The sequence below is a fragment of the Mustela putorius genome, unplaced genomic scaffold, assembly GCF_011764305.1.
Source record: "Mustela putorius furo isolate JIRA1106 unplaced genomic scaffold, ASM1176430v1.1 tig00000095_pilon_pilon_pilon, whole genome shotgun sequence".
In the NCBI taxonomy this organism is placed as follows: Eukaryota; Metazoa; Chordata; class Mammalia; order Carnivora; family Mustelidae; genus Mustela; species Mustela putorius.
Genome location: NW_025421280.1, coordinates 37992591 through 38016632, shown reverse-complemented (window position 1 = coordinate 38016632; position 24042 = coordinate 37992591). Strand labels below are relative to the sequence as shown.

The following is a 24042-nucleotide window of genomic DNA, read 5'->3' as shown; positions in this document are numbered from 1 at the left end:
CACACGAAGCCACTCAGATTCTCAGGTGAGTCTTGAGGCGCCAAAAGGATTAAAGCAATCAGCTACAACAGTTCAAAATTTCCTATTCGCTGCTGGCCTTTTTTCCTACTCATGCATTCATTTTCCTCCTCATTCATTCAGCAATTTTTATTGCTGTGCTAGGTGCTGGGAACACAGCAGCGGGTCAAAGAGATCCCAGCCTTGTGGCGCTCACTGCCGTTGGCAGAGTCAGACCATAATGAAGAGAAATGAATGAAACGCATCATGGGTCAGCTCACTGAGAAAAGTAAAACACTGGCATGGAGAATGTGGGGTGTGATTTTTTTGGGGGGGGGTGTAACTTTTAATGGGGCGGTCAAGGGAGGCTTCCCAGACTGGCATCTGAATGCAAAATAGGGAGGAGAGGAGGGAGTCATTTAGAGATCTGGGGAAACAGCACGTTCAAAGGCCCAGAGGCAGGCTATATTTGGGAAGTTGGAGAGAGATGCAGCGGGGAAGTTGATGTGGCTGGAGTGGAGTGAGTTCTCGGATGTGTAGAGCTCAGAGAGGTAAAGTGAGTTGTCCAAAGTCACACAGCTCCAAAGTCATTGGGAGAAATGTCTGGTAGTCTTGAGCTTCTGAATGGCCTTCAGTGCTGCAACGTGGCGGAAATATTCCTGGTTAAGGAGATGTAACGCAATTCCGATCAGTAAAATAAAGTCCTGGTGATTTTGCCCAACATCTTTTCAACAAAAGGAGAACAGCCATGCTCACCATCTTTCCTAATGTGGCACTCAACCCCCACCTCCAGTTCCCTGTAAGTGCAATCAAGGACATTTGCCACTGCGCATGTGCATGTGGTGGGGGAAGGGAAAGAAAGGGCACCGCCCCACAGGACCTTAGCACTTCCTTTTCCGCAGCACTGCCACCTCCTCCTGGAAATCTTCCAACTTACCTCCTCAGTCTCCCCCAAGGCTAACTCTTCCAGACTAAACAGAGGTTCCCATTTCAATTTGAATTTCGGGTCAATAAGGAATACATTTGGTGGGTATAAGTATATCCCATTAGATATCTGGGATATACTTACGTTCAAAAATTATTCCTTGTTGACCTGAAATGCAAATTGAGCTGGGGATCCTTTTTATTTTTGTTTTTGCTAACTGTGACAACTCTACCTTCAAACTCCAGTCCCTTTTTCTGCCTTTGCTGTGTCCCCTGAAAAACTGTCACCTCCCAGCCTTGTTGGGCTCCTTGAGGCCAACACCTGTCCACGATTCCCAGCGTGGGAGGTAAGAAACATATCGTTTTCTGATTTATTTAATTACATTATTCAGAGACCTCATGTTTATTTTCCCCATTTTTTGGATGAGGAAGCTGAGGTTGACCGATGTGATTCACTTTCCCCAGGTAACACAGCCGGAAAGGGACCGCCTGAGTTTGTTGGAGATCTCAGTGTACCCTCCAACTCCTCACCCTGCCTCTCCTCCCCTCCCCTCCTTCCCCTCCATCCCTCTTGCTCCCCACCTCCCCTTTCTCTTCCTCCTCCTCCATTCCACACTTTCCAGTGGAAGGACTCTGAAAACTCTCCCGTTCTTTCCCACTGAGCCTAAGGGAAGGAGAGACAGACCTGCATTATGCCACAAGGTGGCGCTGCTGGTCCCAGATTGGTCTCCTGACCCAGGTGTCCACCCTCCCACCCCCAATCTACCCTCAGACCCTGCCCTCCTTGCAAACCATCCATCCATTTATCCAGTATCTCCTAATATTGTGAGCCAGGCCAGGCCTGGCTGTGAGGACCCGACTGGATATGCAGTCATTCGACCAACAATTATTAAGTGCCTGCTGTCTACTAGGTCCATGCTGGGCAGCCCTGAGGATTCAACCCCCACTTCCACCTTCAAGGCACTCATAATCCAATGGGGAGACATGTATGGGCCCAGCAGGATGGTGTTAAAACTTCTATAGCCCTGGGGTGCCTGGGTGGCTCAGTCAGTTAAGCTGTTGCCTTCAGCTTGGGTCATGAACCTGGAGTCCTGGGCTTGAGCCTCACTTGGGGCTCCCTGCTCAGTGGGGAGTCTTCTTCTCTCTTTTCCTCCGCCATCCCCCTCCCCTGACTTGCGTACTCTCACTCGCCTGCTCTCTCTAAAATAAATCAGTAAAATCTTAAAAAAAAAAAAAAATTCACAGCCCTAAGGCCCTTTTGCCATTGTGGGTCCTTCCCCCCATGAAAAAATTCTGCAAATGATCTTTTATGACTGCAGTGGTCTTCTAGTCCTTATTTTCTTCTGATTTAAAGCTAAATTAAAAGCAAACCCCTTCCATGGGCCCTTAAAAGTGCAATGGGCCCCGGGTCTCCTGTGTCTGATGAATGAGTTGGCTCTGGAGGTCAAGTGCATGAAACAGAAGGGATCAGGACTGTGATCGGGGCTGCAGGTGCACAGGGGGTCCAGAGGAGAAGTGGGCCCGGGTTGTGGGTGGTGTTGGGAAGCTTCTAGGAGGAAGTAATGTCTGTGCTGAGCGTCAGGCCGGTGAAGGTACTGGGGAGGTATTCTGGGGCAGGGGGAATACAGAGTGCACTTGCACAGCGAGGCTGGGGGGTAGAATGTGGCAAGAGCGGGATGTCAGGGGAGAGACAAGATCGGACAGTTTGGCAAGGGTCAGGCTGACAAGAGCCCTGAAGACATTAGGAAGCCACAGGAGGTTCTGAAGCAGGGTTAGCAAGGGCAGGTTGGAGCACTGGAAAGATGTTTTGGGCAGCCCTATGGATAAAGAAATCAGGAAGAAGAAAATGAGCCCACCTGCCTCAGGTAAGTCTTAAAGAAAAGGTGGAAGTCATAGAAAGATGGAAGAAGGCGGGGAATGGGGGAACATTCCAGGCACTGTGATGAATCGTTCATTCAGGAAGTGTTTATTAAATACCTCGGTGTGGTCCACTGAATACAGCAGTGAAACAGAGAAAAAGGCTCTCTGGAGGAGATGTGCTCCAAGCAACAGGATAGCCTGTGCAAAGGCCCCGGGGCAGCACTGTGACTGATGTCTTGGAAGAACAGCGAAGGCCCTAGTGGCCAGAGCAGAGTGATCCAAGCGGAGACAGGGAGGGGACAAGGCAGGTGGGCTAGGGGAGGACTTGGGCTTGTACCCCAAGGGAGGTGGCTGCCCAAGAGCTGTGGAGGGGGGCACCCGACTTAGGTAGGAGCAACGGTCTGTACCAAGGGTCCTGAAAGATTAGGAAGCTTTTGGGGAGCCATGGCTCCTTCTGGGAGAGGGGGCTGGGAACCGGGAGTAGGGGGTTGCTGGGAGCCCCGCTGGGGAAGGGGCTTCGAATGTCAGGCAGAGGCTTTGGGCCTTTATTGTGGGAGCAGCGGGGAGCAAGTGTTGGATCCCAAGCAGGGAGGCCCTGTTTAGGTCCCTGGGGAAGGGGGGTGGAAAGGCAAGGGTGAGGGCAGGGCAGGCAGGAGCTGAAGGCCCATGAGCAGGCCTGAGTGTGTGTGTGTCGGGGGGGTGGGGGGTGGGAGAGACCACAGCAGGGAGTGGACAGGCCACTCGTCAGAAGGTGAAACTGACTTGGGCCTCTGGTGAGGGACCCAGGAAGGGGGAGGACACCTGGGCCATCCCTCCGGCTAGGACCAGTAGAGGACACAAGTGTAGGAGGACGTCAGTGGGCTTAATTTTTCCTCTCTGAGAGCCCACGGCCTGGGGTTGCAAATTTACCAAATAAAAATACAGGATATCCAGTTCAGTGTGAATTCCGGATACATAATGAATAGTTTTTAGCGTAAGTATCTCCCTTACAATAGTTGGGACATACTTATGCTAAGAAATATTTATTTACTTGTCTGTTTACCGGAGGCAGTTCCAGCCAGTGGCTGGACAATCTGACCAACGGTGGTCGGATGGCCAAAAGGCAAGGTTTTGTCTCCTTGGGCCAGCTCACGCGGCGGGAAACCGGGGTTCTTTTAACATGCAGGCCCTGGCCTGTCCCCGCCCTCCCTCCCCGCCCTCGTGGCGCCAGCTGCCCGCTGTCCCCTGCACGGGAGGTATGGGCTTGGGGGAGGGGAGCTGCTCAGAGACCCACTGTCGGTCCCTGGGCCAGCCCCTCCCAGGCCAGGCAGGTCCCCCCCCCCGGGTACCCCTCGCCCCAGAACGCCCGGCAGCCAGGAGGGCTCCGTGTGCCCTCGGTCGCCCCCATCCCCCCCAGCTCTGGTGGCCCGTCCATTTCCGAGCCAGACATCTGAGGCCCTTTCTGTGAAGTCGTGCGGGCAGAGCAGGCTGACTTCCTCGTTAGAATGTACCGGAAGGACAGAGGCCTGGGGGTGGTTGACCGGGAACTAGATCCCTCAGCGCGACAGCCGCTCCCTGACCGCTCCCACACTGAGTGGCCTTGTCCGGGGCAGCCGGGCCCAGCAGCTTGGGGAATGGCCCTCCAAGCGCCAGCTGCCAGGATGTGCCAGTCACGTTGGCGGGGAAAGAACACGCTGTTCTTGGCTCTCCTGGCTGCCCCTTTGTTCCCAGGCAGAGGTGGGGGGCTGTTGCCCTGGCAACCAGCCCCTTCCCCCTCAAACAATCCCTTGAGGTGAGGATTGAAGGCACCCTGGGTCAGGGGTCTGGCCCTGGAGGGTGTCCCCTGTCCCCCAGGGGGGCAAAGGAGCGCCCTCCCCCCAGCCGGCCCTGGCTGCTCAGAGCTCAAGTGTCCTGGCCCCTGGGTGGGGGCAGGTCACCCCCTCGGGACTGGAATGCCGGAGGTGGCAACAGCAGGGGGGAGGACATTCCCAGCGGGGGCGGGTGCCGTGGTGGCAGATGCTGGGCCCCGCCTGTCCTATGTCCCCTGAGCTGGAGGCTGCAGCTGGCGCGGTGGCTTTGATTCCTGGCGGGGAGGTGTTATTTTGGGGGGTGGGAGGACCCAGGAACGTGAGCGGCGCCCTGCCCCCCAGGGCAGGAAGTGGGGCGGTCCCAGCTGTGTGCTCCCGTTGGCCCACCTGTCCCAGTGGGCACCACAGGCCACCGCACAGGAAGTGTTCCCAACGCCCGTCCTGTGTGGCCTCCTGAATCTGGGGCCCAGAGGGGAGGCACCCCACCCGGCTGGTGGGGAGGGTGCAGGGGCCCGCTATGGTGAGACAGAATCTTCCAGAAGCCCTCAGCTGTAGCAACAGCAGTGCCGTGGAGTAAAGCGCTTACTTTGGGTGATACATGTGTAGACATAGGCTGTGTAATCCAGCATCTTGGGGGAAGGAGGGACTAATGAAGAGTTTGAGTTTTATGGGTGGGGATACTAAGGCTCAGAGACACAAGTCACTTGCCCAAGGTCACACAGCATAGAAATAACAGAGCTGGGAATCTCATTAGCAGTTACCGTCAGCTACCCGAACTCAACATAGACCTCAGCCCTCTCGTGTGGATAGGGGCTGGCACGAAGCGGGCTGGACCAGGGATGCTGCCCAGCCCCCGACGCCCACAGTGCCCCGGACACCCCCACAGAGAGTGACCCCAGCTGTGTGTGTAGAATTGTGCCAGGGTGAATAATAGTAATTAACATTTCATGACAATACCAGCTATGATCATTAATCACATTATTTTAGGTAGAATAATTATTCAGCGATTTTACAGATGAGAAAACTGAGGTCCACAGGGCCTATATTTCAGACCCCCGGCCCTTCTCGGGTACCTGAATCTTGGCTGATTCCATAACACTCTGTAAGCTTTGCAGGAAGGGGACCCGGAGCAGAGAGGGGACATACTCAGGACTCGAACCCACAAACCCAAGGACAGGCTCAGGCCACCCTGGGTCCCCATCTCAGCTTGGTCACATGCTGGGGGCCCAGGCCGGCCATTCACCTGCCTCAGCTCTGCGTCTCCAGAGATGGGTCCCTCCACCCTTAGCTGAAGCAGTAAAAATAATTATCTGGGGTCCTCAGAGAGACACTACTAAAGGTGGTTAGGGGATCCCGTCCTGGCGCTGCAAGCCTGGGCACCCCCTGTGCTTCTGTGTGACATCTAGTGGGTAAAAGCAGGAGATGCTGTTCAACGTCCTCCCTCGTGCAGGATTGTCCCCCATAAATGGAATTATGTGACCCCAAATGTCAAGCCTCTGTTGCCTCATCCGTGAAACGGGGCATTCGTGCCCTGGCTCATGGATGATGGAGAGGATGAAATGAAGCAGCCCACAGCTTAGCTCAGCGCCTGGGGCACAGAGAGCACTGTATAAGGCTTGGGCATTGCTATAATTAAAATGTTTTCATGGTGGTAAAATACACATACATAAGCTTACCTGAATTTGTCTTAGCCATTTTTAAGTGCACACATCAGTGACATTAAGTGCATTCACAAGCTTGTGCAACTATGCCCATCAACCGATTCTAGAACATTCTCCTCTTGCAAAACTGAGACTTCGTCCCCACGAAACACTGACTCCTCACCCCTGTCCCCATCCCTGGCGCCCACCATCTACTCTCTGTTTCTGTGGCCTCTAGGGACCTCCTAGAAGTAGATGAGAATTGTCCTTTGGAGACGGGCCCCCTTCACTAGCTTAACATCCTGGAGGTTCATTTGTGTTGTAGTGCGTATCAGGATTTCCTTCCTTTCGAAGGCTGAGTAATATTCCGTCACGTGGATGGACTCATTTGTTTGTTAGCCCGTCCGTGCGTGGGCACTGGAGCTGCGGGACCAGCGTGGTGATGGCGGAAAGAGTCTAGAAGGGTATTAAAGGTGAATCCAATGGATTTGTTAAGGAATCGGTCAGGGAGTGTGGCTTTACAAGATACACCCGTGGAGGGAAGCTTGGGGAACTCAGTCGGTCAAGTGTGTACCCTTGGCTCAGGTCGTGATCCCAGGGTCCTGGGATTGAGTCCCTAATCGGGCTCCTAGCTCAGTAGGGAGCCTGCTTTTTCCCCTGCCTGCGACTCCCTCTGCTTGTTCTCTCTCTCTCTCAAATAAGTAAATAAAATCTTCAAAAAAAATACACCCACAAGGGGCACCTGTCTGGCTTGGGTCCATAGAGCATATGACTCTTGATCTCCAGGTTGTGAGTTTGGGCCCCATGTTGGGCGTGGAGCTTACTTAAAGAATGAAACAAGACGGGCACCTGGGTGGCTCAGTGGGTTAAGGCTTCTGCCTTCTGCTCGGGTCTTGATCTCAGGGTCCTGGGATTGAGCCCCGCATCAGACTCTCTGCTCGGAGAATGAAACAAGACAAAAAAACCCCAAAAGCAGAAAACAAAAACAATCCACAAATGTTTTGACACTCCTTTAAGAAGGCGGAGTGTAGGTGGCACTGAGTGACTTGTTTCTTACCAAATACAGCAGAAGTGATGATGTCCAACACCTCTGAGACTGGGTCATAAAAGTCATGGTGCCCTCCCTGCTCGATCATTGATCACCTGCTGCCCGAGGAAGCCAGCGGGCATGTTGCAAGGACACCCAGGCAGCTCCGGTGGCACCAGTGTGGGTGGGGCTTCTTGGGAGGGGCTTCTGCAGCCCCAGTCAAGCCTGTAATCGATCGCGCTCTCTGTCTCTCTCTCCCTCTCGGGCTGCTGGAGTAAGGGTGCAGGGGTGAGAGAACACAGTGCCTGGGAGGGGGCTACAGCCATCATCCAGGTAAGCATTGATGGTGGCCTGGGTTCAGGTGGTGGCAGGGGAGATGGAGAGAAGTGGACAGGTTGAGCAGGTATTTAGGAAGTCAAACAAAGAGGACTTGGGAGAATAAAAGGCGGAGGTTGGGTCATGAGATGAAGACGGAGCAGGTGGGGCAGGGGTGGGGAGAAGACTCGAGATGACAGGTTCCGCTGTGGCCGCACTGAGTCCCCGTCCCTGAAATGGCCAAAGACCTCCGCACATGTAGCCACTGGTATGATAAGAGTAGACTAGAGGCTCTCGGCTGAGGGTGATTCTGCCCACCCAAGGGATTCTTGGTGGCATCTGGAGACATCTCTGTTGTCACAGCTTGGGGGATGCTCCCGGCATCTAGTGGGCAAAAGCAGGAGATGCTGTTCAACGTACTCCCTCGTGCAGGATTGTCCCCCGTAAACGGAATTATGTGACCCCAAATGTCAATGTGCAGAACTGGAGAAATCCTAGGGTAGACCAAGAGTTGGAAGAAGAAAATGTCAATTTCAGCCGCTGTTGCTTATTCAATAAAGTTTTATTGCTCATCTTTGCAACACTCAAGCGCAGATCAAGCTTCCTGGGCAGTTCCCCTTCAAACGCTCCTCTCCAAGCAGCTGGCAAAAAGGGAAAGAGAGAACGAGATTCCTGTGACGCGTTTTTAATGGATCTGGCCTGAAGTGACTCGTGTCACTTGGCCAGATCAGTCACATGGCCGTGGGCCGTGATCGTCTTCTGCTGCCATTGGTCAGCTCAATCACATGGCCACACCTAACTGCGAGGGATGCTGGGAAATGTAGTCCAGCCATGGGCCCAGGAGGAAGAAGGAAAATGGGGCGTGAATGGAGCCCGTCCTTGCCGTGGTGTTACTGTCCTCGTTGTTTCGGGTATTATTTAGATCTATCATCTGCAGAGATGACCCTTGAAGGTCATCCACGTTTCAGGACCTGTTAGAGGTGGTGAGAGTTGCTTACCGGGTATGGCGGCAGGAAGGCTTCCTGAATGAGGCGGCATGGATGATAGGACTTTGAAGAAAGCAGACACCAAAAATCTGAGAAATGGGAGAAGAACAGGAATGGGTGGCATCAGGGACGCATTCCTTCATTCCTGACCAGGGGGAGCCTCGTAGGCCCGGGTGAGTGTCATGGGAACCCGATGGACCCAGGTGGCCTGATGTGTGCTGAGCGCCTTCCGGTTGCTTAAGGAATCGGATTGCCAGGCAAAATACAGGACACCCGGTGAAATTAGAGTACCAGATAAACAGCGAGGGATTTTTTTTAAGCTTCAGTGTATCCCAGATTAGGCATGGGACATACTTATGCTAAATAGGCATTGTTCTTCTGAAATGCAAATGTCACAAGGCATCCTGGATTTTTTTTTTTTAAGATTTTATTTATTTATTTGACAGAGAGAGATCACAAGTAGGCAGAGAGGCAGGCACAGAGAGAGAGAGAGAGAGGGAAGTAGGCTCCCTGCTGAGCAGAGAGCCCGATGCGGGACTCCATCCCAGGACCCTGAGATCATGACCCCAGCCAAAGGCAATGGCCCAACCCACTGAGCTACCCAGGCGCCCGGCATCCTGGATTTTTATTTGCCGGGAGGGCAGACTGTAGGGGACCAGGTCAGGTGCAGGTGACTGATGGTCAGGGCTGATACATGGGCAGATGTGTAAGCCCTGTGTTGGGTGAACTCTGGCTTCTACCCTGAGGGAGGTGGGGTAGAGCTACGAGGCTGTGAGTGTAAGAGGCCGCCGCCCTGACTTGAGTAAGAGGCCCCCACACCCAACCCTGGTACTTGGCAACACCTGCCCAGTGTCTTATCCCTTCCACAGTGCCGACATTTGGGGCCAGATCATTCTATTTTTTAAAGTTTTTATTTAAATTTCACTTTGTTAACATACAGTATAATATTAGTTTCAGATGTGCAATACAGCGATTCAGCATTTCCATACCGACTCACCCAGTGCTCATCACAGCAAGTGGGTGACTTAATCCCCATCACCCATTTAACCCATCCCCCCCACCTCCTTTCTGGGGACCATCATTGTGTTCTCTTTGTTAAGAGCCCATGGGGGCCAGATTAATTCTTTTTGTTTTTTAAGATTTTATTTGAGAAAAAGAGAGTGAGTTAGAAAGCAGGAGCAGGGGGAGGGGCAGAGGGGGAGGGAGAAGCAGGCTCCCCCACTGAACAAGGAGCCTCACTCAGGGCTCGATCCCAGGACCCTGGGATCATTACCTGAGCCAAAGGCAGATGCTCAACCAACTGAGCTATCCAGGCGTCCCAAGGGGACAGATCATTCTTAATTGTGGGGGGACTGTCCTGTCCACTCTGGAATGTTGAGCAGCATTCCTGACCCCATCCACTCTGGCAGGAGCACTCACGGTTTGATGACCGCAAATGTCCCCAGGTGTTGCCTAGTGTCCCCTGAGGGGCAGGAGATCCCTCTGGGTGAGACTCACTAGGTTAGGGGATTCCCAGGACGTCCAGGAGACTCTGCATTCCCTAAGCATCTGGCCAGCTGAGGATATCCTGGGATCCTGCACACATTTAAACACACACATGAGGGGCTCCTGGGTGGCTCAGTGGGTTAAGCCTTTGCCTTTGGCTCAGGGCATGATCTCAGGGTCCTGGGATCGAGTCCCGCATCAGGCTCTCTGCTTCCTCTTCTCTCTCTACCCGCCTCTCTGCCTACTTGTGATCTCTCTGTCAAATAAATTCTTTAAAAAAATTAAAAATAAAAATAAATACACACACGAAGTGGGGAGGAGCGAGGAGGGAACTCACAAATGCCAGGGGGTTACCCTGGTTTCTGCCGCCTGATCCACTGGGGATTTATTCTGGTGTCTAGTGTGATCCCTGCAGGGATCGAACTCAACTTTCCCCCCAGATAATGAATGCACGTTTGGTCCCCCTTGGCGCTACGGACCTTTGGGGTTGGATCATTCTGTGGGGTGAGGCCAGCCTGGCCAATGCGGGCCAGTGAACGGCATCTCTGACCCCCATTCACCCACTACCCGGAGCAGCCTCTGTCCCCCCTCCCTGGTGAGAACCAGGACCACCAGCCTTTGCTAGTGCAGCTGGAAGGCAGAACTGCCCCAGTTGGGGACCCCAAGTTCTAGGCACTGTACGACCCGGCAAGGAAGTGGGTCTGGAGCACTAACGGAGGTGGGGGCTACTGGAAGACCTTGTCAGTTTCCTCCTTCTCCCGGCATTCAGTGAACTGTCTGGGCCAGGAGACACTGATGCCTAAGTGACCACAGGGTAGGGAGGCTCAGGCACTTGCTGACCACAACCCGACCCATCCAAAGACCATCTGTGCCAGACAAAGAAAGGGCTGCCTTGTAGAGTCCGATAAAGCTTTTAATATTTAGAAGTTTGGGCACTTAATTCTGGCACTCCTGGCTCTCGGGTGACAGCCGCCCCTCCAGCGGCAGGCAGCTGTCTGGGTCCACAGGGGCACTGGTGATGATGATGGGAACCTTGGCCTTCACACTGGTCAGGGACCAGGGCAGGTGGACTGTGCTGACCAGCTCGTAGTGGGTACTCATGATCTCGCCGTCCTGCAGGCTACTGCTCACGGACAGCACCTGCGGGAGGTTGAAGGTGCTGATGATCTTGGTGGTGTCGAAAGGTGTGATCTGCGTGTTGGCCTCCTGCCGGAGCAGCTCACTGCTTTCCACCCGCAACCGCCGCTCCGCGTTGGGGGTGAAGCCCTCGTATTGCATATGGGCGTAGAGGGCGAAGATGACCGTCTTGATGCACTTGCCGGTCTGGTTGTTGATCTCCGTGGTGAAGATGATCCTCTGCCCTGGGACGAAGGTGTTCTTTTCCATCTGGATTTGTAGGCAGATAGTGCCCTGGCTGCAGCAGTTGTAGGAGATCTTCTTTTCAGCCTCTACCAGCAGAGGGTTCTACAAGGGGCGGCGGGGGGGGGGGGGGATAGACAACCGTGAGGGATCGCAGCCCTCTGCTCGCCTGCCTGACACTCATCCATCAGAGCTCCCGCCAACCTTGCGCTTTGGGGACTCTCCTAAGTAACAGGCAGTAAGACAGGATCTGGAGCCCTGGGGAGTTGGCAGGCAAGACCCTGCCATGATCTCCCAGAGTGCCTTATTCCATTATCCTCTGCCTTTCTGATGCGCAACTTCCTCATCTGTAGACTAAGCCTAAGAAATCCACAAGACCCTGGCTTTACCCCCACCTGCCCTGCTCACTTGCTGTGTGACCTCGTGTAAGCAGCTTGACTTCTCTGGTTTTCTAGAAGACAGGAAATGTCTCACCGTCTAAGCCCAAGCCTTGGGGCTTACCCAGGCAGTTCAGACTTTAGGAGAAAATATCGCGGGCTCTGAATCTCGAAAGGAAAACCATAGAGTTGAAAGTACGTCGTGTGTTTCAATAAACGCCTCAAAATGCCGCCGTCCTGTCAGCTCGTCAGCTGCTGGCTTGCAAGTAAAGGCACGTGTGCATCATATTTAATGAGTGCCTTCGGTGACCTTTTATTTTTGATTTGTGGGTGATATTTTAAAGGATTTGATGTGATGTGGTGGGGGACTGGAGGAGTGGGACTTAGAATGATCACTTTCCACTTTTGCTGGCTTCCGGTGTCTTCTTGCAGAGGAAATCGACACTTTTTACAAGTGTGTGTGTGTGTGTGTGTGTGCGCGTGCGTGCGCGCGCATGTGTGTTCCCTTTCAGCAAACCAAAAGAGAGAGAGAGAAAACAGTGTGAAAAATACTTCCCAAACTTCCCTCCCACTTCCCATTAGAGACCTCAAGTTGGTCGCTTGAAACTGGCCCTAATGGGAGAACTTTCACCAGAGAAACTGGGAAACAGTACATCATAGCTGCCCCACACCACAGCGGGTCGTTAACCATTTCCTATCCCAGAGCTGCCCTGTTCCTATGACCCGCTTCATCGGCATTTACACATTCTCCTGATTTGTTTCAGATCTCTGCTCGTTTAAGAAATAAAATATCAGGGGCGCCTGGGTGGCTCAGTGGGATAAGCCTCTGCCTTCAGCTTGGGTCATGATCTCAGGGTCTTGGGATCGAGCGCCTCATCGGGCTCTCTGCTTGGCGGGGAGCCTACTTCCCCCCATCTCTCTGCCTGCCTCTCTGCCTACTTGTGATCTCTGTCAAATAAAATAAAATCTTAAAAAAAAAAAGAAATAAAATATCAGAGTTGTACAACCATGTGAATATACTCAACCCTCATGGTGAGGACGGTTTTATGTTATGCGTATTTTGCCACAATTTAAAATAAAAACATGAGAGATCTGGTTGAAAGCCCCGTAGTCCTCTCCCTCATGCTGTCCCCCATTCTTCCTGGCTCTCTGTCCTGAACTGGGGGTTTATCATATCTGGATTTTTTTTTTTAAGACTTTATTTATTTGACAGAGATCACAAGTAGGCAGAGAGGCTGGCAGAGAGAGAGGAGGAAGCAGACTCCCTGCTGAGCAGAGAGCCCGATGTGGGGCTCAATTCCAGGATCCTGGAATCATGACCCGAGCCGAAGGCGAGGCTTTAACCCACTGAGCCACCCAGGCGCCTCTGGATTTTTTTTTTTTTTTTTTAAGATTTATGTATTTATTTGAGAGAGAGGGAGAGCACAAGTGGGAGGGTCAGAGGGAGAGAGAGAGACTCTCAAGCAGACCATGCCGAGCGCAGAACCCCATGTAGGGCTCGATCTCACGACCCTGAGATCACGACTTGAGCCAAAACTGAGAATCAGATGCTCAGCCAACCACACCACCCAGGCGCCCCACATCTGTGGGTATTTAAGAACACTCCTAAGCATTATTAAGAAACCTAACTGGGACAACTCCACGTAGCAAATCCGTAACTATGTTATTACAAAGTCAACTCTTGTAACTTCCATCCAAGAAGCAGGGATTTGCTAGTTTTCCTCCCAAAGTCCCTCACCTGTGCCCCGCCTCCACCCCTGCCTGCAAACGGCAACAGCCTGAATTCTACAGCAATCGCTTTGTTGTGTCGACATAGTTGTGCTCTACCTACCTACACGGAAGGACCTATTGCAAGATGTATTGTTTAAGAAGAAAGTGAGAAGAGAACAATATTAACAAGCTCAAATGTATCTTCTAGGAAGAAAGGAAACATTGTGGATTCCACTGAAATCCATGGGGTTCTGGGTCTTCTGCCCCTTGCCTCCTTCCTCCCCTTCTTTTTTTTTTTTTTAAGATTTTATTTTTATTTATTTATTTGACAGAGATCACAAATAGGCAGAGAGGCAGGCAGAGAGGGGAGGAAGCAAGCTCCCGGCTAAGCAGAGAGCCCGATGCAGGGCTCGATCCCAGGACCCTGGGACCATGACCCACTGAGCCACCCAGGCGCCCCCCTCCCTCCCCTTCTTTGCCAGACCCGATTTTGTCATTCTCATGTGAACTTTTATATTATTTAGGAATGCATGAGCTTGTGGTAGAAGTATACCGTACTGTTTTACATCTATTTTTTTAATTTTTTAAATATTTTATTTATTTGACAGAGAGAAACAGCAAGAGTGGGAGCACAAGCAGGGGGAGTGGGAGAGGGAGAAGCAGGCTTCCCGCTGAGCAGGGAGCCCGATGCGGGGCTCGATCCCAGGACCCTGAGATCATGACCTGCACGGAAGGTAGACGCTTAACAACTGAGTCATCAAGGTGCCCCTATTTTTTTTATAATTAAAACAATTTTTTTAAGTATGCTCCATGCCCAGCGTGGGGCTCGAATTCACGATCCTGAGATCAAGAGTCCCATGCTCTGCTGAGGGATCCAGCCAGGCGCCCCTGCTTTACATATATTAATACTTAAAATATATCAAGCTGTCCATGTTTTCTAGCAGTTCCCTTTTCTAGCTCAGCATTTTGTCATTGAAATGCATTCACAGTAGCGCCTGACATTCTGGTTTTTTGGTTTTCCCACGGCCACGGAGTGTGTTGCAAAATAACCGATCCACTCATCTGCACCACCCCCCCCACAAGAGGGACACTTATGTGATATGTGCTACATGTATGCTTCTATGTGATTGATATCATAAAGTGCTAGAAGGAGCATCCTGAAGGCATTTTTTCCTGCTCTTACACACGAGAGTTGCTCTTAGCCATGAGCTGGTGAACTTTTTCTCTAAAGGATGACTGATGACAAGTATTTTAGGCTTTGCAAGCCACATATAGTATGGGTCAGATACTCTCTATCAAATAAGTAAATAAAATCTTAGAAAAAACAGGGGCACCTAGATGGCTCAGTGGGTTAAGCCTCTGCCTTCAGCTCAGGTCATGACCTCAGGGTCCTGGGATTGAGCCCTGCATCGGGCTCTCTGCTCAGTGAGGAGCCTGCTTCTCCCTCTCACTCTGCCTTCCTCTCTGCCTACTTGTGATCTCTATCAAATAAATAAATCTTATCTTTAAAAAAAAAAAAGAAAAAATATTCATTGCAACCCTCTGGATTCGTTTTCCTGTTATTTTTAGCCTACTTTCTTTATTCTATTGTTTTGTTTTATACAAAACCAACATTTTACGAACATTAGCTGGCTGTAACCCACCAAATTAATCTTGTTCTGATAAATTCTCTATTCTGCTTTTTCACAACTGTTATATGCTGTCCAACACACTGATGTTATAGAAACAAAGCTGTTGCAACCCACCACATTTATATTTTGTTCTATTCTTTCGTTTTTAAGAAGTTGATTGTAAGCTGCCAAGCAGATTTTCTTCGCTTCCTGTTCTATGTATTTTATTCTGTTCTGTTTTCTTCTTCTGTTAAACACACACACACACACACACACAATGTTTGCAACCCACAAGAGTGACTTTGTTTCTAATATTTTCTAGGTTGGTCTTGCGAATTCTTTCATTTTATGCAAATATATTTGCACCCTGCTAAATTGGTTTTGCAACCCATGAATGGGTCGTGACCTGAGGTTTGGAAAAACACTGCTCTAGATCAGATGCCTTCCTCTTGGGAGACCTGGGCCTGACCCCTGACCCCAGGTGACCTCACCTCTCCCCTTGCCTCTGGCCCCCTTGCCTCCTCCGTCTCACCCCCCCCTCCTCCAGGAGGCTAACTGCAGGCAGTTTTATTCTAAATCCCTCCAGTCTTATTCGAAAATTCCTTGCATGCGTTAGGACCCTGGGGGCATGGAGGAACTTGCTGCCCTAACTCAAGGCCAAGCCTGTAGTTCTGCCTGTACTTGTGGGGCCCAGCCATTCCCACAGCGGCACAGTGGGGACTCCCATGCTAGGTCAGGCAGGGTAGCCAAAGCGCCCTGATTCCCAATAATGTTGTGGGGGTTAACACACCCAACACTGGAGTTCCTGGATCTGGGGAGTGTTTGGGAGCCCCGAATTCCTTTGGCACATGTGAAACTTTGTGGGGGGGACTCATCCAAACAGTACTTACTGGCATCAACTTGGTGCCAAGTTCAAGGAAAACCCATAGCAGTTAAGACCAGCCCCGTCCCTGCTCCTGGCAGGAGGGACGGAGGAGGGAGAGGGACAATGAGCTCCTGAAAATGAACCAGGTCATTTCTGATAAGGGACAGTGATGAAGCTGTGGCCAGAGGCAAACCGAGGGTATGAACTAAGGAGAGGTGCCGTGGGGGCTCGCTTGGAGCCAATGGTTAGGAAATGTCTCTGGGACAAGCTCCTTTCCCAAACTGTGCTGACTTTGGGAAGAGGCAACACAGTCTTGTCCTTCAAGATTCTAAAGGTACAGAGAGTGGAGAGGAGGTAGGAAAATGAGGTGCCCTGTGCAGGGCTGGAGGGAACGCAAAAGCAGTCCAGGCACAGTGGAAAACAGGCTGGGGGGGGGGGAGTGCCTCAAATGCTCAAGGGAGTGGCCATCTGGCCCAGCAATTCCTCTCCAGGTATCCAGCCAAGAGAAACAAGAAGATACATCCACAAAACTAGCCAGGAAGTGCAAGCAATCCAAGTACCCATCATGCACAAATGTGCATGCAAAATGCGGTCCACCTGCAAGACAGAATGTTACTGGGCGGTTAAAAGGGATGAGACACGGACAATACGCTCGTGAGTGGAATCAGCCGGACGCAGAAAGCCTCCCTAGGATACGATTCCATTTCCCTGAAATGGCGGGAACAGACAAATCCGGGGAGGGAGGAAGGGCATTAGCAGTGGCCAGGGCTGGGGGAGGGGTGTGAGGAGTTTGCAGGGGCGACAGCCCAGGGATGCAAGCTTCCCTCTGGGGTGACGGCCGTGTTCTCAAATAGAGTTGTGATGGCCGCACAACTCTGTGAACACGCAAGAAGTCATTCGACTGTGCACTTTCAATGAGGAGATTATAAGATATGTGAATTCTAGGGGCACCGGGGTGGCTCAGTGGGTTAAAGCCTCTGCCTTTGGCTCGGGTCATGATCCCATTGGGCTCCCTGCTCAGTGGGAAGTCTGCTTCTCCCGCTCCCACTTCCCCCTGCTTGTGCTCCCTCTCTTGCTGTGTCTCTGTCGAATAAATATATAAAATCTTTCAAAAAAATATGTGAATTATAGCTCAATAAAGCTTTCAAAAACAAGTGGAAGGGGGAAATAAATGTTTGCTTCTCCTGGCTCCGGGCTCCCCTCCCAAGGGGGGCAAGTATCTGTTGCTAGTTTCTCTGATCTCTTTCCGGAGACGTTTGTTACACCTGCAAGGAAGTACGTTTCTCACTTGCAGGCTAGACACCGTGTTCTGAGCTTTGCTGTGCTCACTCAAGCCGGCGACTTAGAGGCCCTGATGCCAAGAGCTGCCTTGTTCTGTTTGTCTGTTTCTCTCTCTCTCTAACTTAGCAATAGAATATTCCTTTGCTACTTTCACTCCCTTGGCAGTGAGCATTTAGGCTGATTCCAGTTTCTTGGCACGAAAACATTGCCGTGAGAGGTCATGTCACAAGTGAAAGAATACCAGTAGGAGAAATTTCTAGAAGGAAAATGGCTGGGGCAAAGTGCACGTTCATTTTAATTGGAATAGATACAGCTAAATTGCCCTCTGTTGGGGTTGTGAGAGTTGACTCAGCCAGGTGAGTGTCTACATGGCTTCTGAACAAAGATCTGAAAGTTGAGGGGGAAGGATGGGAAGGTCATGTTATAGTGTTCTGGGTGGCAGGCACAGCCTGTGCAAAGGCCCTGGGGCAGGGCCAGGCCAACATATTGGAAGGACAGCAAGGAGGCCTGTTTGGCGGGAGCCAAGAAAGCGAAGGGGAGGGGGCAGGTCAGGCAGGGCCTGTGGGCAGGCAGGGGGGACTTTGGTCTTTACGCTGAATGAAATGGGAGACCGGGAGGGCTGTGGGTGAAAAGGAAGGTCATCACCTGACTGCCTCTGGCTGCTCCAAGGACAGACAGTTGGGGGTCAAGGCTCTGCCTCTACGCAGGGGTACCTGGGTGGCTCGGCCCATTAAGCATCCAACTCTTGGTTTCAGCTCAGGTCACAATCAGGCGTTTGTGGAATTGAGCCCCACACTGGGCTCTGGTCTCAGCGCAGAGTCTGCTTCAGACTCCCTCTCCCTCTCTGCTCTTCCCTGGGCTCGCACGCACGCACTCTCTCTCTCAAATAATTTTTTAAAACCTTAAAAAAAGAAAAAACGACCGCCTCTACCAGGTTGAGCTCCATGATGGCTCACTGCGCCGGAGTGGTAATCCCTGCCCTGGGCCCCGCTCCTGCCTTCCCCCTGCCCCCCCGTTGTTTATCGTCCCCAAAGCAGCCAGAGGGAATCCAGTGATGATCCCCTTGTCCACCAGTTCTCTCACCTGCATCAGGATGAAAGTCTAAGCCTTCCCGAGGCCTCTTGTTCCCTCCCTGCTCTTACCTTCTTCCCTCTCACCCCCTTCACTTTGTTCCAGCTATGTGGCCCCCACAATGGTCCTCCAACAGGCCAGGCACAGTCCTGCCACTGGGCCTTTGCATGGGCTGTTTGCTCTGTGTTTGCTCTGCCTGGAACCCTCCACCCCAGATATCCCCATGGTTTCCCCCTTCTCCTCTTTCAGTTCTCTGCTAAAATGTCACCTCCTCCAGTCGGTTAAAGACAGTACTGAGTAGTTGAAAAACGCTATTTTCATATCCTCAAAACTTATCTGTGACAACTCCCTCTGCTGCCATGATCTTGATTTTAGATCTTCCCGTTTACAGGGCATCTCCTGGGGGTGCAGACACCATGCTGAGCACTCTGCAGTCTTCATGGGTACCCATCAAGGGAAGAATTCTTCCCCCCATTGTACAGATCAGGACAGTCAAGGCTCTGGGAGGTGTTATGAATTCCCCAAGGCCCTCTAGCTAATGAAGTATCTGTTGGCCAGATCTCAGGCTGAGTCTCACCCAACCCCAACATTTCACCCCAGCTTCTGCCTTGTGCCCCACCCCCCTGCCCTGTAGATTAGCTCTGAAGGGAAGGCCAGAGAAGGGCCATAGTCTGCTCAGGGTAACACAGAGAGCAGGGGGTCAAGGGAGCCTTGAGCTCAGGTCTGGTCCTCCCGAGGCTGTTAAACCCCTCCAAGCATCTACCCTTTCTGGGACCCTCCAGGACCATCTCAGGTTGTCGGCTGGGCTAGAGATGATCCCCGTGACCTATGTAATACTGGTGTTGGAGGCTTGACAAGGTTCTTGGGGCCCATCCCTCAGCCTGTGCCAGGCACTGTGGGACGTTCTGCAAGCCAGGCACTGTCTCTGCCCATTTTACAGATGTGGAGATGGAGGCACAGAGAGGCAACGTCATTTGCAGAGGGGTCTGGTCATTCCCTGTGGGGTATCGAGCAGCACCTGAGCCCCTACTCCCTCGATGGCCAGTAGCCCCCCTCCCCAGACCTGTCAACTGTAGATGTCCCCAGACCCATACCATCCTGTCCTCCCAGGGGAGGCAAGATTATCCTGGGTGACAGCCACCCGCACCACCCACCCCTGTCGCCCGCTGCCTTAGTTCCTACCCTGGTTTCCGATTCACCTTTTGTGAACTCACTGGGCCCCACAGAAAGCCATCAGCAACTTTCCTTCTTCCCGATAGGGGCCATCTCTGTTCCCTGCCTTCCCACCTGCCTTGGGGGAGCTTGGAGGATGAGCCGCACCGCCGCCCCTCCCCCATTGCTACCTGCAATGGGTTTTCCTTATGGAAGTCCGAAGTCCCTTGAACCAACAAGTACATCCTCTTCTTCGCCAGAATGTGCTCCCGGCCCACGCAGGAGGCTTGCATGAAGTAGAAGACATGGCCGATTTTGCTGGTGAAGGTAGAAGGAAGCCTGGGAGGTAAGCTGAAATGGAATTCAAAGGTGTGGCTGCCTGCACTTAACCAATTATCTGAAAGCAAAACACACCGACGCCATCAGAAGGTTCTAGAATCCTTTTCCTTCCCCCCGCCACCCCCCACCCCGCCACCCTTTCTTTATTTGTTGTTTTGGCAGGGGGTTTGTTCTGGGTCTGGCCTACCTGTCCCCGAGCTAGGCTGAGTTCTGTGCTTTTAGGGATCTGCATGGTCCACGAATATTAGGTCTAGGCCTCAGCTGGGCTGGAGGTGGGGGGACACCTGGGTGGGTGAGGTGGCTGGGGTGGTCCCCCCAAATTATGCAAGCTACCATAGGGATGTGCTCACCCTTACTCTGGGTCTGAGAAACTGGAGGTCCAGCCCTTAGTCTCGCTTTGGTTTAGCAAACCCACCTTAGGCCCCTACTGTAGGTTTTAGGCTTTATTTACCAGAGTGGGTGGGGCCAGTTCAGCTCCCTGCCTTCCCTGAGCTTGGCCCTCAGTGCCCTGCATACAGTGGGCACTTAACATTGGTTAAGAGGCAACAGAGGACCAGGGAGAAACTCACCCGGCCCCCATTTCTGCAGCCTCGCCTATTTTATTTACTGTGTCTTTCATTCGTCCCAAAGCCTCTCATTCTTGTGTCTTGGCCACTGGGTGGCAATCCCAATGACTCCGGGGACCCGGTTTGTTCCGTCCACGGCCCCACCCCGAGCCTCTGGCCCAGTGCCGTGTGCAGAAGGCGATCAGTAATGCGAAATAAATGAGTGAATCCATCGGCGGCTCGGGGTTATGCTTTTGAGGGGAAATGCGCAGCCACGGGAAGGGGTGGTGATGTTGGGGGTGTCTGGGTGGGTTGAGAAAACGAACACTTATGAAGCGCTTACTGTATGCCCCACACTAGTCTAAGCCCTTTATATACCATTAAATCACTAACTCCTCAAAGCAAGCTCATGAGGCAGCCCCTTTTTCCCATTCCCATGTTCCGGAAGGGCTAGCAGGACACAAGAGAGGCTGTTGCTGAGCAGTAAGGGCCAGTGGGTTGTGATTCTTCCCCTAGATTATCTGCACGCTCAGCTCTGAGCTCCATAGTTCATCTTTAAAGAGGCCTCTCCATGACCTCCCAATCTAAAAATTTTAAAAGTCTAAAATTAAACTTTGTTCAGCCAGGTGTGGGCCGAGAGCTGTGGAATACATGGGAACACTTCCATGTACACACTCAGGGATGGACGTGTGGCTCCCGGGAGCTCAGCCTCCCTGAGGTCTGTCCAGACTGTGGACCTGAACCCGCTGGAGTTGGGAACTGGTTCTTCTCTCCCTAGAATGTCTTCCCTGCCTCCTCACTCGTTCCCTGGGACCATAGGACTGATAATTTTGTCTCCTTCCATATTTCACTGTCAGAGGGAGATTTGTCAAATAACAAGACAGATTCGTGTTTTTGTTTTTGGCCTCTCCAAGTGGTCATTGGGCTAAGGCTAACATTTTGTCCCTGCAGGGAAATGACTTTGTGAGTTCAGTTTGAATATCTGGGTTCTGATCAGCTCCTCCTGTCTTGTTATTTTCGTGTTAATGTGTATCTGATGGTCATTGTTATACACAGCATCCCTCCTTGGAAGGGACCCAGCCTCTGCCCATTTCTGGTATCCCTGGGGCTTTGCTGATCCCCTAGCAGACATGGTTACCTTCCAGACCCAGGTTCCTATTATGGCTAGAGGTGGCTGCTGGCTTCGTCCTTACCCTCTACTGGGAATGTCTTCATCTTGTGCACATAGTCGGCCTTGTTGTTGCAAATAACATCTCTGCTATAATCACGTGACGCCCCGATTTCTTCATTCCACTCCACATAGCCCCTTCCCACGAGCTCAACCTTCACAATAGGGTCCACCAGGGTGCTGTTCAGAATTAGAACCACCTGCCCTTTGATGCTGGAGCCGGCCAAGTAGATGGCATCCTTGGGCAACACTAATTCGATCGACTTCACCACAGACATGGGGGGTTGGGGTGGTGGGGACACATCCTCCCTCCTCCCCCATGCCACTGAGATTCCCGGTTCCTTTGCTGCAGTGAGGTCACCTGTCTGTGACATCATCCAGCCAGGGTTCTGGGAAGGGGCTCCATAGGGGCTGGGAGGGGAGACGAGGCTGTTGTGCAGGGGTGGGACAGCTTGGAAATTCCAAAGTCCTCACTGGTGTATGAGATGACAACCTGACCCCTTTTTCCTAAGAAATAACAGATACATAAGCCAAACCAACCGCAAGACCCTAGCATTTCTGCCCCATAGGGAGCACCTGTCATCATGCTCGGAGGTTAGAGGCCTGGGTGGGGGTGGGGAGGATGCTCCTTAGGAGCTCTGCTTAGAGATGGGCCCCAAGTCTTCTCTGCTCTGCAGATGGCCCCCGAATGTGGTATGTGCACTTCTCAGGGTTCATAGACTGGTTAAACTCATACACAATCACTGTCATTTTAATAGGTCATTCTCTATACCAACCAGTTCCTGTTAGGAAAAAAAAAATTGATAGATATGGCCAGGTGTGTCCTGGCTGAATGCTTAGTTCCATCTAAACATGAACACCATCTCCTTACACATTTGACATTTCTCTTTACAACTGGTCTCCCCCATCGAATGGGAAGACGCTGCAGGATGGGACTTAGTCTCTGTAGGCTTTGTGCCCACCAATGTCTGCTTGACTCCAGGCTTGTCCTCAATGAGAAAGATCTTATCTGCCTCACAGACTCAGGGAGGCCTGCTTGACACCTGCCCGTCCCTGAGATGTGTTCTATATGCGGCTGATGACTGTGGGTCCAGAAAGACCCTCAGTAGCATACAGACGGAGTTCTGAAGTTGGAGGAAGTTAACAAATTCCGGACTTTGTATTTTGGACTCTATTTGTTCCCTAGGACATCTAAAACAAATCTCCACAATTTTAGTGACTTAAAAACCACAAATTCATTCTCCTACGGTTCTGGAGGTCACAAGTCCTAAATGGGTCTTAAGAGGCTAAAATCAAGGTGTCCTAGGGCTTTAGGAGAGAATCTGTCGCTCCCCTTTTTGGCCTCTATAGGTTTCCCACGTTCCTTGTCTGTTGGTCTCATCATTCCAACCTCTACTTCCCTTGTCACTTCTTTGACGTGGTCCTTCTGCCTCTCTCGCTTCACTTGTTAGGACCCTTGTGATGATTTTGGACCACGCTGCCTCATCGAGGAGGATCTCCCCCACTGGAAGATGTTGAATCCGATCTCATTGGCAAAGTCCCTTTTGCCGTGGACGCTACCATATTCACAGGCTCAGGGATTAGGATATGGCTAGCTCTGGCTGGGGGCGGGGGTGGGACATTGATCCATCTACCCTCTGGGTAAAGAAGGAGCAGTGTCTACAAAGGACTCTGCTCGGGTCCGAAAAAACCTGTACACGCAGAAGGTGGAGGTCACTACTTTTTGGCTCACAGCCTTCCCCGTGCTGCTCACTGCTCTCAACAGATAAAGACCAGAGACCCCCTGAGGCCTTAGATGACACCTCTGTGGGCTTGTCCCCTCTCTGCCCAGCTACCCCGGCCTCCTGGCTGCTCCCCCTACATTTCTAAGTCTTTTCAGGCCTCTGAGCTTGCCTGTCCCTCCTCGACCCATCTGTCCTTGTTTTCTATCTCAGCTCAAATGTCATTCGTTCAGAGGCCCACCTCTCTACCTCGGCCAGAATGTCCTCTCTGCCCACCCCCACATGCCTCTCCAGCTACTGTCCTGTCTTCATTCCACTTACCAGTATCTGAAACGATTTGCCTTACTTACTCATTTTTTTGCCTTTCTTTCCAGACAAGAATTTACCCCTCTAGAAACCACCAACAGGGTTGGCCTTGCCCATTGTTGGGCCTCGCCCCTACATCCAAACACTGTGTCCGGGCGCTTTGTAGGTGCCCAGCATGGGTCACTTTGTGCCCGCGAAGACTGGCCAGAGCAGAGCAGGCAGGGCGGAGGGGGCAGGGCAGTCCTGCCCGCCTGGACAGCTAGAGAAGGCGGGAAAACGAGGCGGGAAAACCCAGCAAACAAGCCCTGCGGGTGGGTAGGGTGGGGAGCTCTAGCAGGCCCTGATGCCGGGAAATGGGAGCTTGGGGCCATCAGGCTGGCCATCGGGGTACAGGCAGTCTTGAGAGGAGCCCCCACATTCTACTAAAGCGTTTAAACACTGATTCCGGCCTTCCTTGCCCTACTGGTCAGTGCGTGCCCGTGCCCCGGGAGAGGGGCTGTGGGAAAGGGACTTAAAA

General features: G+C 52.1%; 2 protein-coding genes across 2 annotated transcripts in view; one reads left to right on the top strand and one right to left on the bottom strand.

Moving 5' to 3' along the window:
* Window positions 1–10916: 10916 nt before the first annotated feature.
* On the bottom strand, window positions 10917–24038 carry ARRDC5 (arrestin domain containing 5). The gene is made up of 3 exons (XM_004771488.3): window positions 21524–24038; window positions 19638–19843; window positions 10917–11485 (listed from the first exon to the last, which is right to left on the bottom strand). Exons 1-3 carry the CDS (start codon window positions 21873–21875, stop codon window positions 10958–10960), a joined length of 1086 nt encoding a protein of 361 aa, XP_004771545.1. The 5' UTR covers window positions 21876–24038; the 3' UTR covers window positions 10917–10957.
* The window catches only part of UHRF1 (ubiquitin like with PHD and ring finger domains 1), a 33548-nt gene continuing 29208 nt past the window's right edge, over window positions 19703–24042 (top strand). The window contains exon 1 of the mRNA XM_045086085.1: window positions 19703–19792. The gene's annotated coding sequence lies outside the window, so the exon portion shown is untranslated. The remainder of the gene's footprint in view (window positions 19793–24042) is intronic.